General features: G+C 44.5%; 1 protein-coding gene across 1 annotated transcript; it reads right to left on the minus strand.

Annotated features, from left to right (window-relative positions):
• LOC138956426 (XK-related protein 6-like) lies at positions 1-15,020 on the minus strand. Its single transcript, XM_070327788.1, has 4 exons — positions 14,727-15,020; positions 4,458-5,357; positions 2,934-3,136; positions 1-1,420 (listed from the first exon to the last, which is right to left on the minus strand). Exons 2-4 carry the CDS (start codon positions 5,315-5,317, stop codon positions 774-776), a joined length of 1,710 nt encoding a protein of 569 aa, XP_070183889.1. The 5' UTR covers positions 5,318-5,357; positions 14,727-15,020; the 3' UTR covers positions 1-773.
• Positions 15,021-15,914: the final 894 nt, after the last annotated feature.

Below are 15,914 nucleotides of genomic sequence, written 5' to 3' on the forward strand. Positions count from 1 at the left end.
CAGTCTCAAAGTATCCTAACTGCATCATGTAAAATATGGATGTACTGTACATGTATATATGAATATATTACAATGGTACCATTTACTGTGCTGCACATCTTGAAGCCATTTTAGACAATGTTCAGAAATAACTTTGTAAGGGGTATTAATTGCTGTGGAAGAGTTTCCCCCCTTCAAAAGAGTTGAGGGAGTGAAGGGGGGGGGGGGGGGGGGAGCACAGCTCAGCTGGAGTCCAGCCTGGAGCAATTTCTGTGTCACAGTGAACGAAGAGCTCCATTGTGCATGTTATGCCATGTCCGCTTGATATGATGCTTTTTCTGTCAAAACTATGGTCATCAGAGCTCACTGTTTAATGCTGCCGTGATGGCTTCCCTCCACTGATCAGAGTGTTTGCCTCACTGTTTCAAAGGGGCACAACTCTTCTACAACCAAAGCTTTAGGAGGGTAAATGAGGTGGAGAGCTGCGTCGGTCGGGCTTTGCCCTCGGAACCGCTACAGCAGCCGGGTTGGTCTAGACTGAAAATAAGCAGCCCCGGCCCGTCCCTTTTTGATCTTTCTTTTTTTTGTCATCGCTGGTTTGACCTCTCTTCATCCCAAAAGGGGAAATAATGGTCCTTGTGGGCTTTGGCTACCAACCGTAAGAAGAAGAAGCCACAAGAGAGTCATATCTGCATTTAAATTGTCTATTTTCACAGACCCATTTTAGCTCAGCAGCTTTGTAACCTAGCTGTCACAGACTTTTTCCCACTCTTTTTCACAAAAATCTCTGTCCTTCAGGTTGACTGCCTGGGGCTAAAAGGCCCAATTAGATGCTGTTTCCAGGTGCCTCTGCCCCCCACGACGAATACCTTGATGTTCTGAGAATTTGGGTGACAACACTTGTAGTAGAAAAGCTGCAGGAGAACATGGAGAGGCAGCGATGCCAGCCCCGCGACGAGTCCCCACAGGTGAAACCACTCCCCGTCGTAGGGCGTGAACCAGTACCACAGACCCAACATCGCAAAACTCTCCGCGTAGAACAACACGTAAAACACCAGGTACTGAATCCTCGAATAACCACCGCTGTAGTTGTTGATGAAACAGAACTGGAACACGTAAGCGTAGACCAAATACTCCAGAAGGCTGATGACGGATCCGTCCCGTTCTTGCAAGAACTGCCAGCAAGCCATGATGAGGCCGTGCGGGATGAGAACGGCTAGGAGCCAGAACTGGAAGACGGAAGCGAAGAGAGCGATGCAGAGCACACGGCCGCCAGTCTCTGCCAGGCGCCAGAGAAAGTCAAAGGCCTGGTGTCTGACGGTGGAGGGTCGATGGCAGAGGCAATCGTCGTCGCTGCTGTTCCTGCGAGACTTGGTGAAGGCGGTGAGTGTGTGTGCCAGGCTGAGCCAGGACGTCACCACGGTCAGTATCCGCCACACGCCTGCACACAATCAGTGGTACTTTCTTTGTCAATGGCTGAATCTGAAGTCGCCCCTTCCCTTCAATTCCTTCCTCACTCCCCCTCCCCTCGCTCCCCCCTCTCCCTCCTCTCACCACGCTCAGCACCCGCCACACACAATCAGTGGTACTTTCTTTGTCAATGGCTGAATCTGAAGTCGCTCCTTCCTCCCCGGCCCCCCCCCCCCCCTCTTGTCACCAAGCTCAGCTCTCACCACACACCTGCACATGTTCAGTGGCACTTTCGTTATCAATGGCAGAATCTGAAGTCATCCCATTCCCTCCTCCCCCCCTCCCTCCTCCTCTTTTTCTTCCCCCTCCTGTCACCAAGCTCAGCTCTCACCACACACCTGCACACAATCAGTGGCACTTTCGTTGTCAATGGCAGAATATAAAGTCGCCCCTTCACCTCTCTTCCTCCTCCCCACCCCCACCCCCCCCCCTCCTGTCACCACGCTCAGCACTCACCACACACCTGCACATATTCAGTGGCACTTTCGTTGTCAATAGCAGAATATAAAGTATAAATCTAAATCTGTAGCAACAGTGACACTCCTATGTCCCCCTTGAAAATAGAGGCAATAAAATCGGGGCATAAGTTTAGTTAGGCAAAGCAGATAGCCCATTAAAACAAATGGAGAGGCCACCAAAAGCATATATTCATATGATACAAGATGACAGCAGTCAGACCCTACATAGACAGCTATCAAAATCTCACAAGGGTCAAGTCCTGTTGATAGGAACAAGGAAGTACACTTCAACCAAGCTCTTGTGACAGGGGGAACTACTGCGTCAACCTACCACTTCTTCTTCTTCTACTGTGTTCGTGGGCTGAAACTCCCACGTACACTCGTGTTTTTTGCACGAGTGGAATTTTACGTGTATGACCGTTTTTACCCCACCATTTAGGCAGCCATACGCCGCTTTCGGAGGAAGCATGCTGGGTATTTTCGTGTTTCTATAACCCACCGAACTCTGACATGGATTACAGGATCTTTTTCGTGCTTGGTCTTGTGCTTGCGTGTACACACGGGGGTCACAGTGTTCGGACACCGAGGAGAGTCTGCACACAAAGTTGACTCTGAGAAATAAATCTTTCGCCGAACGTGGGGACGAACTCACGCTGACAGCGGCCAACCAGATACAAATCCAGCGAGCTACCGACTGAGCTACATCCCCGCCCATCAACCTACCACAACTTGAATCCAAAGTACAGGCCTCAGTATACATGTACTGGACAAAATTAGGAGCTCTGCCATCCATCAGCCAAAAGATTCAACACCAGCCACACACACACACACACACACACACACACACACACACACACACACACACACACACACACACATACACACACACACACAAAGAGAGAGAGACAAAGAGAGAGAGACAGAGAGAAAGAAGGCACACACAAATAAGGGTACACGTAATAGCAAACTGCATGGCACTCAGGTCTAAAAAAAAAAAAATGTTAAAACACTAGCCATTTATCCTACCTTCCATCCCCTGTATCGGAGGCCTGTTGACGACCATCACATAGAGCTGGAACACAAGCTGAGGAGCGGCCTCCAGGCAAGCCTCGAACAGCCGGAGGAAGGCGTTGTTCATGTGATGGTTCTTCATCCTGCACATGTACTTCTCTCTGTCTTTGCACCTTTTTCTGCGACTCTTGCACCCGTTGTAGATGTACTCCACAGTGCTAGAAAACAAAACAAAATGCAAAACGAACTAGTAATAACATTTGCACGTGTTTATCATCATACTTCGTTAATATATATGTCGTGCCGAATTCACGGAATTGCCGAATTCGCGGAATCGGCAACATTTTTGCCGATTTCGCGTAATCGGCAAAACGCTGCCCAATACGTGAAATCGGCTGCGTTTTGCCGAAATCGCGTAAAGGCTTCTAAAATTTGCCCATTTTGCGAAATCGGCAGCGACTCTAGTTTTTGGTTTTAAAGTTCTCAAAAGCCTGGGATATCATCACGTAATGGGCAGAGTTTTGCCGATTACGCGAAATCGGCAAACATGTTGCCGATTCCGCGAATTCGGCAATTCCGTGAATTCGGCACGACATATATATGCTTTGTTTTTAAGATATTCCTCCCTTTTCTTTTCTTCCCAATTTCAAGTTTTTAGAGTCTGCCACTTTAGCTTTGTCTTGAGATTCTCTCCCTTTTAAAACAAAACTTTCACTTTTTTAGCAGCGGGAAGGGGGGGGGGGGTGTGTTATGCTCAAAACAGAAGAACTGTACCACATGACAAATGGGACGCTGGACTTGATGTGCGGTGATGAAATGTTCATAGTTCTACTGTGGAACACCCCCTTTCAAACCTCCACAAATCTGAGTCACATTTTATAAAGGAGCGAGTCTTCAAGGTCCTTGTCTACATTTTTATACCGAAATCGCCATTTGACCATTAAAATGCAGAGTCTATTATCTACAAATATCAGCAATACACTGGCCCAAAATTCATTGTAGTATTCCAGCGTAGTTCTCATAGTAGGATATCCTTATTTGGAAAATGCCAAGCGCAAAACTCCTCTCAAATCCCGTGCATTTCGTGCGTTTAAAAAAAAGCGTGGACAGCGCTCTAGTGTCAAACTGTTGCTGCACTTGTTTGGGCGTGGCTATAAGCATAGTGACATGAATTTGATTGGTCAGTATTTTTAGGCAAAGCACATGTTCTCAGCAAACAGAAAACAAAATATTGGAAGCGGGAGTCACGCTACCCAAAAATAAAAAAAAATTTTACATATTTTTTTTTTCCTATAACTTTTTTCCCCATGGTTCATTCATCATTTGACATAATTTTGTATCGAAATCTAACCATAAGATTATTGAAAAAAAGCAAAAATGTAGACGACCACCTTTAAAATGGGGATACATTTAGGCTGAGGTCATGAACAAAAAGTCTTAGAAAACAGGGTCTAAAACGGGAGGAAGTCTTCTATTTTTTTTTGGGGGGGGGGGGGGGGGTGGGGGGCTAAAAAGGGGGGTTCAACGTTCTGTACTCACTTGACAATGGGCCCTAGCATGAGGAGCGTGCAGAGCAGCCTGACGAACCAGACGCTGGCCGGAGCAGCATAGGTGTCGTCCTTGTCGCGTTTGAGACGGACGTACTCCTTCACCCCGTAGCCAACGCTCACCACATAGGCTAGCATGACGAAGGAGAGCGTCACACCTCCGTACCACACGTCCCCGTCCAACAGGAACTGCACGGCCAGACGCAGGTCCGTGTAGATGTCCACGGCGTAGAGAGCTGCCCCGGCGAGGCAGAAAGGGACGTCGTACCATTGGAACACGAAGCGCTTGCTCTCTGGCTCCGTCTCTTCCGAGCAGATACCGCAGCAGCAACTACACATGCACGTGTTGCAAGTCGATGTGGATGCATTGTCCTGTTCGGCCACGGCCTCTGCGGTGCGGGTTGTGCAGCTTTGGTCTCCAGAGTATGCATCGCCAGCGTACCGCAAGTCAGCGAGCTCAGTTTGATGAACATCGTCATTTTTGCTGGAGGGTCTGCTGTTATGATTGTTAGTGCTACCGTTGTTCACAGATCCTTCAACTGATGTATTGACCTGTTCGGCCGCGGCCGCGGTGCAGGTCGTGCAGCTTTTGTCTCCAGAGAATGCATCACGAGCATACCGCAAATCAGTGAGCTCAGTTTGATGAACATCGTCATTTGTGTTGGAGGGTCTGCTGTTATGATTTGCAGTGCTACCGTTGTTCACAGAGCCTTCAACTGAAATCCCAGTCTGACCATCTCTTTTCTCTATGTCACAGTCTTCCGCCCCAGCTGCCATGCTGCTTACATCTTGTTGTCCGTTACCACATGGGTGGGCTGGTTTTGCAGCTTGCAGCGGTGTGGAACAATCCATGTCGTACTGTCATGAAGTCAACTTAAAGGCTGACATAGTCCTATTTAATTAGTTTAATTACTTCCAGGGCTTTTCCCATCGTTGCGGAGATGTATAGATTAAGCTTCCTGCAAAGTTTTAGGTTTGAAGTCCTTACCAATTACGAGAAATAATTATTCTTTATTGCATTGTAAAGGAGGGGGATGACAAGACACCTAGCAAAATTGAAAAGGCCGAAGCAGAAATGAAGAAAGCTGCATACAAGAGAGCTAACAACCAAGCAAGGTGGGCATGCCGAAAGGCAGCCAAAAATCTAGAGACAGAAATAGCGGCTAGCTCAAAGCAAAACCCCAAAGCCTTCTGGTCTTACGTGAAATCCAAAACAAAATGTCGGACTGGAGTGGCAGATCTTAAGAAAACTAATGGTGACAAAACTTCTTCAGACAAAGAAAAGGCGGACGTGCTGAATGAGTTCTTTCAGAGTGTATTTACCCAAGAAGCAACAGACAATATTCCACCTCCCCCCCACTATGTCTTTGGTAGTGAAGTCCACAACTTTGAGATCACAGTAGCAAAGGTCAAGAAACTGCTCTCTGGTTTGAAGACAGATAAGGCACAAGGCCCGGATGGTATCAACCCATGTGTCTTGGCTAAAACAGCTGAGTCTTTAGCATATCCGGTTGCAAGACTATTCAGACTGTCGTTGGAGAACAGTGAGATTCCAGAAGACTGGCGACAAGCTTATGTGACACCGATTTTCAAGAAAGGTAGTCGAACAGAGCCTAGTAACTATCGTCCGGTCAGCTTGACATGCATCTTATGCAAAGCTATGGAAACCCTTGTCAGAGAGGCAGTAAATGATCACCTGAGGTCAAACAATCTCATCTGTGAGAATCAGCATGGGTTTGTGCAAGGGAGGTCATGTGTGACCCATCTTCTTGAGGCATTGGATGATTGGACAAAGATTCTAGATGAAGGAGGCAGTGTTGACATAGTTTACATGGACTTCATGAAGGCATTCGACACTGTTCCACATGCAAGACTGATCGCGAAGGTTGAAGCGCATGGAATTCATGGTAACGTCCTTAACTGGATACGCAACTTTCTAGCGGACAGGCATCAGCAAGTGATTGTGAACGGTACACACTCAGACAAAGCGCCAGTCACCAGTGGAATCCCCCAGGGAAGTGTATTGGGCCCTCTGCTCTTCACCCTGTACATAAACGACTTGCCTAGCCAAGTCACCAGCTCTGTGAAGTTGTTTGCTGACGACACCAAGCTATATACACGTACTGACGTGCCCTCAGGACCTGTTGTCATGCAGGAAGATCTGGACAAGCTACAAGAGTGGTCTGACAACTGGCTCCTCAAGTTCCACCCAAAGAAGTGTAGTGTCCTTAAGCTAGGCAAACAACACACAGAGACCAGCTATCACATGAAAGGGAGATCCGAAAGTGGTGAGGAGGTTAGCATCACTCTAGAAGAAAGCGAAACGGAGAAAGACCTTGGTGTACTTGTAGACAATCGCCTGAGTTTCAAGGGACATGTTGCACAAGCAGCTGCGAAGGCAAACAAAACCTTAGGCATCATCAGGAGATCGTTTGAGCATCTGGATAGGGAGGTGTTTGTACAACTCTACAAGAGTCTTGTCAGGCCAATCCTTGAATATGGGCATTCAGTATGGCAGCCACAGCAGAAACTGCTGTGCAAGGAAATAGAGGACGTACAGAGAAGGGCTACCAAACTGATATCGGCTCTCAGTGAGAAAACTTACCCAGAACGACTTGCTGTACTCAAACTACCGAGTCTCGAACACAGGCGTCTCCGAGGTGACATGATCGACCTCTACAAGTATATGCATGGGATCTACGACACAGGCAACCCGAATTTCCAGCTGACCGAAACCAAAGACACTAGGGGAAACAGCCTCAAGTTGTACAAACCATTTTGTAGGCTGAACGTTCGGAGCTGCTTCTTCGCAGAAAGGGTGATTCCTCACTGGAACAGTCTGCCAGAAACAGTTGTGACAGCACCATCAGTGAACAGTTTCAAAGGAAGGCTGGACAATTTCTGGGCAGACAGACCAGAGAAATTCTCGCCAACGTGCTACCAATAACCGCCCGCGCATGCCACCAACAAAAGTGTTATTGGAGTACTATTCGACAGGATCGATGAACAGGCCTAAGGCCTTAAACATCGCAAGTTCAAGTTCAAGTTCAAGTTCAAGTTCATTGTTTAGCAACAGGTCTCAAGGACTTGGGCTATTTTTAGACCGTTGACGTCACTTCGTGACGTTTCGTAAACCAAAGATGGCGTTTGAGACTGTTCTGTTTACATTCGACACTATCAACATCACTTTGCAATACTGAAATAATTTTTTCTGTGTTCGAAAGCTACAGCCAATCGTTATTATATCCCCTTTGGTACAGTTTTATAACATTATTGGCACATGTAAACATTATGAATTAATTAATGAACGCTACGAATATGGCAGCCTTTAAATGTTAATGTTATATATGAAGTCTTATATCGCGCGCGTATCTCCAGACTCGGACTCAAGGCGCAGGGATCTATCTATGCCGTGTGAGATGGAATTTTTTTACACAATACATCACGCATTCACATCGACCAGCAGATCGCAGCCATTTCGGCGCATATCCTACTTTTCACGGCCTATTATTCCAAGTCACACGGGTATTTTGGTGGACATTTTTTATCTATGCCTAGATACAATTTTGCCAGGAAAGACCTTTTTGTCAATCGTGGGATCTTTAACGTGCACACCCCAATGTAGTGTACACGAAGGGACCTCGGTTTTTCGTCTCATCCGAAAGACTAGCACTTGAACCCACCACTTGGGTTAGGAAAGGGGGGAGAAAATTGCTAACGCCCTGACCCAGGGTCGAACTCGCAACCTCTCGCTTCCGAGCGCAAGTGCGTTACCACTCGGCCACCCATAATCCTTAAAGTATGCTTAAGCCTGTCCTTAACTGGGGGAAGTCTACTACGCGAAGCATGAAGCTGGGCGCACGAAGCTTTTGCACTGATGTTTCGGTAAAAAGACTTCGCGAAGTCGACTTCGGGTTCAATTAAGGACGTTAAATTAAATTGTGCCTTGTATTTCTGTCGGAGATACGCCCTTCACTTTCAGTACAGCTAACCTTATGACAGGTCTGCAGCCGACCTGGCTACGTCATTTTACATCCTGGTTTGCCTGCCATGTCAGTGGTAGTGTTTGAGAGCGTCGACCTTCTTCCGTTTAGGTCAATAAGCCAGATTGAATCACTTACAGAATAGAAATTATATGCGCAGTCATATATTGCAATAAATTAAATACGCTTTTTGTCTCAGTGCCGGATAACGCAGATGTCCAATCGAGGCGAAAGGATCGAATTTGTGTCATTACCCCCTCCGGATCCGCGTCCTTTATAATTGTGTAATCTCAAGATGTACACTAATAACTCAAATTGCAATCAAACTTCAAGCTTATCATCTTCACTGCCTTCCTTTCACCTTGTTGTGCCCCGATGGCCGTTCCTCGTGGCAAAATTGTATAGGCATAGATAAAAATGTCCACCAAATACCCGTGTGACTTGGAATAAAGGCCGTGAAATGTGAATGCTCGCCCTAATAGGCTTGAGGTTTGCTGGCCGATGTGAATGCGTGATATATTGTGTAAAAAATTCCATCTCACACGGCAGAAATTAATATTGTAAAGCGCATTGAGCATATATATGATTATGCGCTATAGCAAATGTCCATTATTATTATTATTATTATTATTATTATTGAGTCACTTGAGAAAAAGTGACTCTATGTAATCGGTCAGTGTTAGTCTGTCCGGCCGGCCGTCCGGCCGGCCGTCCGTAGACACCACCTTAACGTTGGACTTTTCTCGGAAACTATCAAAGCGATCCGGCTCATATTTTGTTTAGTCGTGACCTCCAATGACCTCTACACTTTAACGATGGTTTCGTTGACCTTTGACCTTTTTCAAGGTCACAGGTCAGCGTCAAAGGAAAAATTAGACATTTTATATCTTTGACAAAGTTCATCGGATGTGATTGAAACTTTGTAGGATTATTCTTTACATCAAAGTATTTACATCTGTAGCCTTTTACGAACGTTATCAGAAAAACAAGGGAGATAACTAGCCTTTTCTGTTCGGCAACACACAACTTAACGTTGGGCTTTTCTCGGAAACTATAAAAGTGACCGGGCTCAAATTTTATGTGAACGTGACTCCCAGTGACCTCTACACTTTGACGTCTGCTTTGGTGACCTTTGACCTTTTTCAAGGTCACAGGTATGTCTTGAAGGAAAAAAATTGAAATATCATATCTCTGAAACTATTCATCGGATTTGATTCAAACTTTATAGGATTATTCTTTACATCAAATTATTTACATCTGTATTGTGTTGTGAATAGCAATTTCTTCCTGTCCATCTGATGCCTCATATAATATTCAGAACTGCGAAAGTGACTCGATCGAGCGTTTGCTCTTCTTGTTATTATACAATTTTGCCAGGAAAGACCCTTTTGTCAATCGTGGGATCTTTAACGTGCACACCCCAATGTAGTGTACACGAAGGGACCTCGATTTTTCGTCTCATCCGAAAGACTAGCACTTGAACCCACCACCTAGGTTAGGAAAGGGGGGAGAAAATTGCTAACGCCCTGACCCAGGGTCGAACTCGCAACCTCTCGCTTCCGAGCGCAAGTGCGTTACCACTCGGCCACCCAGTCCTTGAACAGTTTTAATTGTTTGGAAAGTTTCAAATTATTCTAAGTAATTATAGTCAGTGTCGTGCCGACGTGGTTTTTACATTTAGTCAAGTTTTGACTAAATGTTTTAACGTAGAGGGGGGAATCGAGACGAGGGTCGTGGTGTATGTGTGTGTGTGTGTGTGTGTGTGTGTGTGTGTGTGTGTGTGTGTGTGTGTGTGTGTGTGTGTGTGTGTCTGTCTGTCTGTCTGTGTGTGTGTGTGTAGGGCAATTCAGAGTAAACTACTGGACCGATCTTTATGAAATTTGACATGAGAGTTCCTGGGTATGATATCCCCAGACGTTTTTTTCATTTTTTCGATAAATGTCTTTGATGACGTCATATCCGGCTTTTTGTAAAAGTTGAGGCGGCACTGTCACACCCTCATTTTTCAATCAAATTGATTGAAATTTTGGCCAAACAATCTTCGACGAAGGCCGGACTTTGGTATTGCATTTCAGTTTGGTGGCTTAAAAAATAATTCATGACTTTGGTCATTAAAAATCTGAAAATTGTAAAACAAATTTAAATAAAACGATCCAAATTTACTTTCATCTTATTCTTCATCATTTCTTGATTTCAAAAGTATATACATATGTTATATTCGGATTAAAAACAAGCTCTGAAAATTAAAAATATAAAAACTATGATCAAAATTAAATTTCCGAAATCGATTTAAAAACAATTTTATCTTATTCCTTGTCGGTTCCTGATTCCAAAAACATATAGATATGATATGTTTGGATTAAAAACACGCTCAGAAAGTTCAAATGAAGAGAGGTACAGAAAAGAGTAGGCCTACTATGCAGCACAGCGAAACCACTACCGCGCTAAACAGGCTCGTCAGTTTCACTCCGTTTTGCACGAGCGGCGGACTACTGTCATTGTGAAAAAATGCAGTGCGTTCAGTTTCATTCTGTGAGTTCCACAGCTTGACTAAATGTAGTAATTTCGCCCTACGCGACTTGTTTTTTCTTCCTGCTGCAAAAATTTGATTGACTGATTTTGCCGTTCTGACGTAGGTAGGCTACGTGTATTTATAATGGCCACAACAGACGATTTCGGAAATAACTCCATCGGGTTTGTATGGGTTGTGAAAGAGTGAATACCCTTGCTTTTCCTCTGACAAATAACTTCACACGTGATCCTGTTCACGTGTTTCCGACACACCCGTCGCTAGTGATTGGCCCCTCCAATGTTTTTCCGAGTAAAAAGCAAGGGTACTCACTCTTTTACAAACCATAAAAAAGCCCGACGGAATGGGTGGGTTGTTTTTTTAGGAATTCGTCCATTTTGATCATCGTCTGGCGCCTGTGGTGGCAAGGCTACGCTTGCGGCTACAGTGTCACTGTGTCGTTCTGCTGCTGCTACTGCCTACTCATCTTGTTTTTTTTCTGATAGGCATTAGGGGGAAGAATTTACCCGATGCTCCGATCCCCAGCATGTCGTAAGAGGCGACTCACGGATTCTGTTTCCCCTTTTACCCTTGTTAAGTGTTTCTTGTATAGAATATAGTCAATGTTTATTCCAGCGTCGCGGACGACGCTGGTATCTGTGGTTGGGAAGAACGTGCCTGTGGAGAATTAGTCTCCAAGCCAAAGCGCGCTGACTCTCCAAGCCAAAACAATTTCAAAGCTGAAAAAAATGTACAAATTACGCGAAACGATTAAACACAGCTTTCGGGTGTTTTTTTTAATCTAAGATGTACATAAATATACCACTCCGACCATAAGGAAAAGAAAAAAAGACACACAAAAAAAAAAGACCGAGAGGAGCCGAGTCAATCCGAGACCAACCGAGAGGACGTGTTTCGCGCCGTCAAAGAAACTACAATGGGAAGAAGGATAACTTCCTCATTGGGCATGCTTAGAAATGAGAATGGCTAAATACGAGTTATTCCCCTTTGCTACATGCTGACCAGGCTGTCTCCTGCTTTGTCATGACTAGTACAGTCGATCTTTCTCATGCTGTGACTTATGTACAGTGTTTGGCGCCGTTTCGACGTCCTTTGTTCAGATGCGGCCGGTTGGATCAGTTGCGGTCATACAGGGGCGCCTTGCACAAGAAAAGATCTTCAACAATCCCGATCATCATCATGGTACAATAATGTTTTGTGCGCCCCCATGTATGTGTTCTGTGCTAATGATGCACGGTTGTGAAATGTCCGTACACATTTTGTGGCACTATGTAATTGTTAGTGCATCCTCCTGCGGATGCTTCGTGCTAAAAATGCACTTCCATTAAAATATTGTACGCTCATGTCAGTAATATATTTTCAATTGTTTCTCTGTCAATTTCAAGTGTTTGTTTCCAATTACTTCAGTATCTCCCTGTTGCAATTCCAGGTGATTCATTATGCATGTGCCAATTTGAGGTGTTTTATTCTGATTCCTGTATTTACAGTGTAAAATTAAAACTATTGTTTTCAAACATTCCTATGACACCTGGTAATGGTTCTGTGGTTTTGTTTTTAATTTGTATTTTGTTTTTCTGCAATAAATATTTGAAATGGATCTGAGGCCGACTTACTACTTTTAGCACTCTTTTTCACCACATTCCCACGTACAGATATTGCAATATCAACTCTTCCTTTCTACCTGTTTCAAACAAGCTCTATTTTTTAATTAAAAAGTTTTTACTAAATGTCTTAATATAGAGGGGGGAATCGAGACGAGGGTCTTGGTGTATGTGCGTGTGTGTGTGTGTGTGTGTGTGTGTGTGTGTGTGTGTGTGTGTGTGTGTGTGTGTGTGTGTGTGTGTGTGTCTGTCTGTGTGTGTGTGTGTGTAGAACGATTCAGACTAAACTACTGGACCGATCTTTATGAAATTTGACATGAGACTTCCTGGGAATGATATTCCAGGACCTTTTTTTTTTTTTATAAACGTCTTTTATGACGTCATATCCGGCTTTTTTTTTGTACAAGTTGAGGCTGCACTATCACACCCTCATTTTTCAATCAAATTGATTGAAATTTTGGCCAAGCAATCTTCGACGAAGGCCGGACTTCCGTATTGCATTTCAGTTTGGTGGCTTAAAAATTAATTAATGACTTTGGTCATTAAAAATCTGAAAATTGTAAAAAAATAAATTATAAAACGATCCAAATTTACGTTCATCTTATTTTTCATCATTTTCTGATTCCAAAAACATATAAATATGTTATATTTGGATTAAAACAAGCTCTGAAAATTAAAAATATAAAAATTATGATCAAAATTAAATTTCCGAAATCGTTTTAAAAACTATTTCATCTTATTCCTTGTCGGTTCCTGATTCCAAAAACATATAGATATGATATGTTTGGATTAAAAACACGCTCAGAAAGTTAAAACGAAGAGAGGTACAGTAAAGCGTGCTAGGAAGCACAGCGCAACCGTTACCGCGCCAAACAGGCTCGTCACTTTCACTGCCTTTTGCACAAGCGGCGGACTACGTTCAGTTTCATTCTGTGAGTTCCACAGCTTGACTAAATGTAGTAATTTCGCCTTACGCGACTTGTTTTTTCTTGTGGCTGTTTGATCAATTCATAGCAAGCATTGACTGAAATAAACAATTGATATATCCAGCACAACATGCAATTCATTGACTTTTGACCCTAACCTTTTAACACTTCCCAAAATAAATCTTTGGTGGACATTGCATCGACGCTGTTCATTTTGAATGAACATTTTTCTTGTAAAGATTTTAGTCAAGCAGTATGTAAGAAATGTTAAGTCCTTTGTACTGGAAACTTGCATTCTCCCAGTAAGGTAATACATTGTACTACGTTGCAAGCCCCTGGAGCAAATTTTTGATTAGTGCTTTTGTGAACAAAAAACAATTGACAAGTGCCCGCTCTATCCCATCTCCCCCCTTTCCCCGTCGCGATATAACCTTCGTGGTTGAAAACGACGTTAAACACCAAATAAGAAAGATAGGCATTATATAATCCTGTCCCAAACTGCTTTTGTTTAAGTCTATTTGCAACACTTGCATGTCACAAGTTTACAAGCACACGCCGATGCGGGCTGGCAGCATTACTGATGAATAAACCCAGAATCCATGAGTTGCGTAGAATATGGCGTATTTGGGCGGAACCAGCGGCACATAGGCACTTGACACGGGGTGTTTAGCTATGACGGCATACTATAGCACCAACAGTAAAAAAAACCAATATTACTAAAATAGTAATACCTATCACTGTCATATAAAGTGGCGGCGGGGTGGGGTGTGAGCTCTCCTGTCTGATAGTAGCAGGGCCGGACTAGGCTAAGAGGAGGGGGGGTTGCCAGTGGGGGTCAGGGGGCGAAGCCCCCTGAAGCTGATGGGTAGGTCATATTCTGAGATAGCAAAATGGTCGCTCCTTGCATGAAACGGCATAAAATAAACAATAATAAAAAATGTTTTAAATAAGTGAGGTACATGTTTAGGCTAGGAGGGGGGGGGGGGTTGCACAACCCCCATAACCCCCCCGCCATGAGTAGTAAGTAGTATAAGGCAGGACAGCTTACACCTCATGAACTTGTGACCCCATCAACCCTGTATCACGTGCCTGTGTCAGTGCTTGGCAGTGATTCATCTATTCCCGCTACACCTCTTCTGATACACACAGCAGGAGAATGAATTTATTTCCTACAGTGTCCAGAGGAATTAGATGCACACAACACAGTACCACGGAACTAACCACAGCTTGCAGTGAAATTCCAGGAAAACAGTCTCACACACACAATGTTCACAACTCTTTCGGCACTGAGAATGAGCAAGTTCCGGCGTCGAGTATGTACGATCTAGGCTACACAGACCGGTCCCGCCCTTCAGAAAGGGCTCCCACAAAACTTTGCTGGCCGCTGTCTATCGGAGTTTTCGCTCTGCTTCAAGGCTTGTGGTTAGCCTATCTGCAACAATATTTTTTTACAGCCAGCGTAGCAGTGGTCTCTCCAGTTCGGCATCTGCCAATCTGCAGCCTTGTGGAGACTCAATAAGCTTAAAAGGCTATGAGTGTGGTGGGGCAAGTAGGTCAGATGCAGGCACACGGAAGTGTTTTTTTGCCTGTGTTAAAAGGATCAGCTGGCATCACTAACCTCTTGCTTATCATCTTCACGGCCCCCCCATTCCCTATCGCTCTTTCTTTAATGATCCCTTCCCCTCGCCCGTACCAAAAGCCCCCCTACCCGTTGATCTCTGTGATTATTCAGTGATTGTTCGTGTGTGTGTGTGTGTGTGTGACGGTGTGTGCCAGTGTGACGTGTGTGTGTGTGTGTGCCGGTGTGTTCAAGGACAGATTGTAAGCAAAGGCATAGCCTTAAATCTTTATCCTTGTTAAATAAGGTTCAGTTCAGTTGAGTTCAGTTTGCTCTCTCTCAGTCTCTCTCCCTCTCTCTCTCTCTCTCTCTCTCTCTCTCTCTCTCTTTCTCTCTCTCTCTCTCTCTCTCTCTCAGTCTCTCTCTCTCTCACACACACACACACACCCTCCACATAAACTCCTCTCACGCTCTGACTCTGCACTTCCCTGCTATTTTTTTTCAAAACTGACAGGACAAGTATCGCCGCTTCGTATGTCGTTTTGCTAGTTTATTTTCGTTCACTTTATCAGACGTACAAGCACTCATACTTGCAGCACTGACTTTATATGAAGTCGATTCGCAAATGTATGTGCGTGCGTACCACGCGTATGTGTGCGCCTGCACTGCGTCCGCCGACTGAGTCAGTGCCGCGCGCATTGTGTACGGTGTGTATGTGTGTGTGTGTGTTGTCACAAACATTTTCAGTTTTACGTGATAGTCACAAAAACCTGTTGTTTCAGTCGACAGCAAATGTGCAACAACAAACTTTAATTTTTTTTAAAACAATTAAAGAAAGAAAGGGACAAAAA

Source organism: Littorina saxatilis, unplaced genomic scaffold (genome assembly GCF_037325665.1).
Source record: "Littorina saxatilis isolate snail1 unplaced genomic scaffold, US_GU_Lsax_2.0 scaffold_2021, whole genome shotgun sequence".
Classification (NCBI taxonomy): domain Eukaryota; kingdom Metazoa; phylum Mollusca; class Gastropoda; order Littorinimorpha; family Littorinidae; genus Littorina; species Littorina saxatilis.

Coding starts and splice junctions, on each gene's coding strand:
- LOC138956426 (XM_070327788.1), bottom strand. CDS start 5,317: ATGGATTGTTCCACACCGCTGCAAGCTGCAAAACCAGCCCACCCATGT. Junction 3,137..4,457: donor ATGCTAGGGCCCATTGTCAA/GTGAGTACAGAA, acceptor TTTGTTTTCTAG/CACTGTGGAGTACATCTACA. Junction 1,421..2,933: donor TCCGATACAGGGGATGGAAG/GTAGGATAAATG, acceptor GATTGTGTGCAG/GCGTGTGGCGGATACTGACC.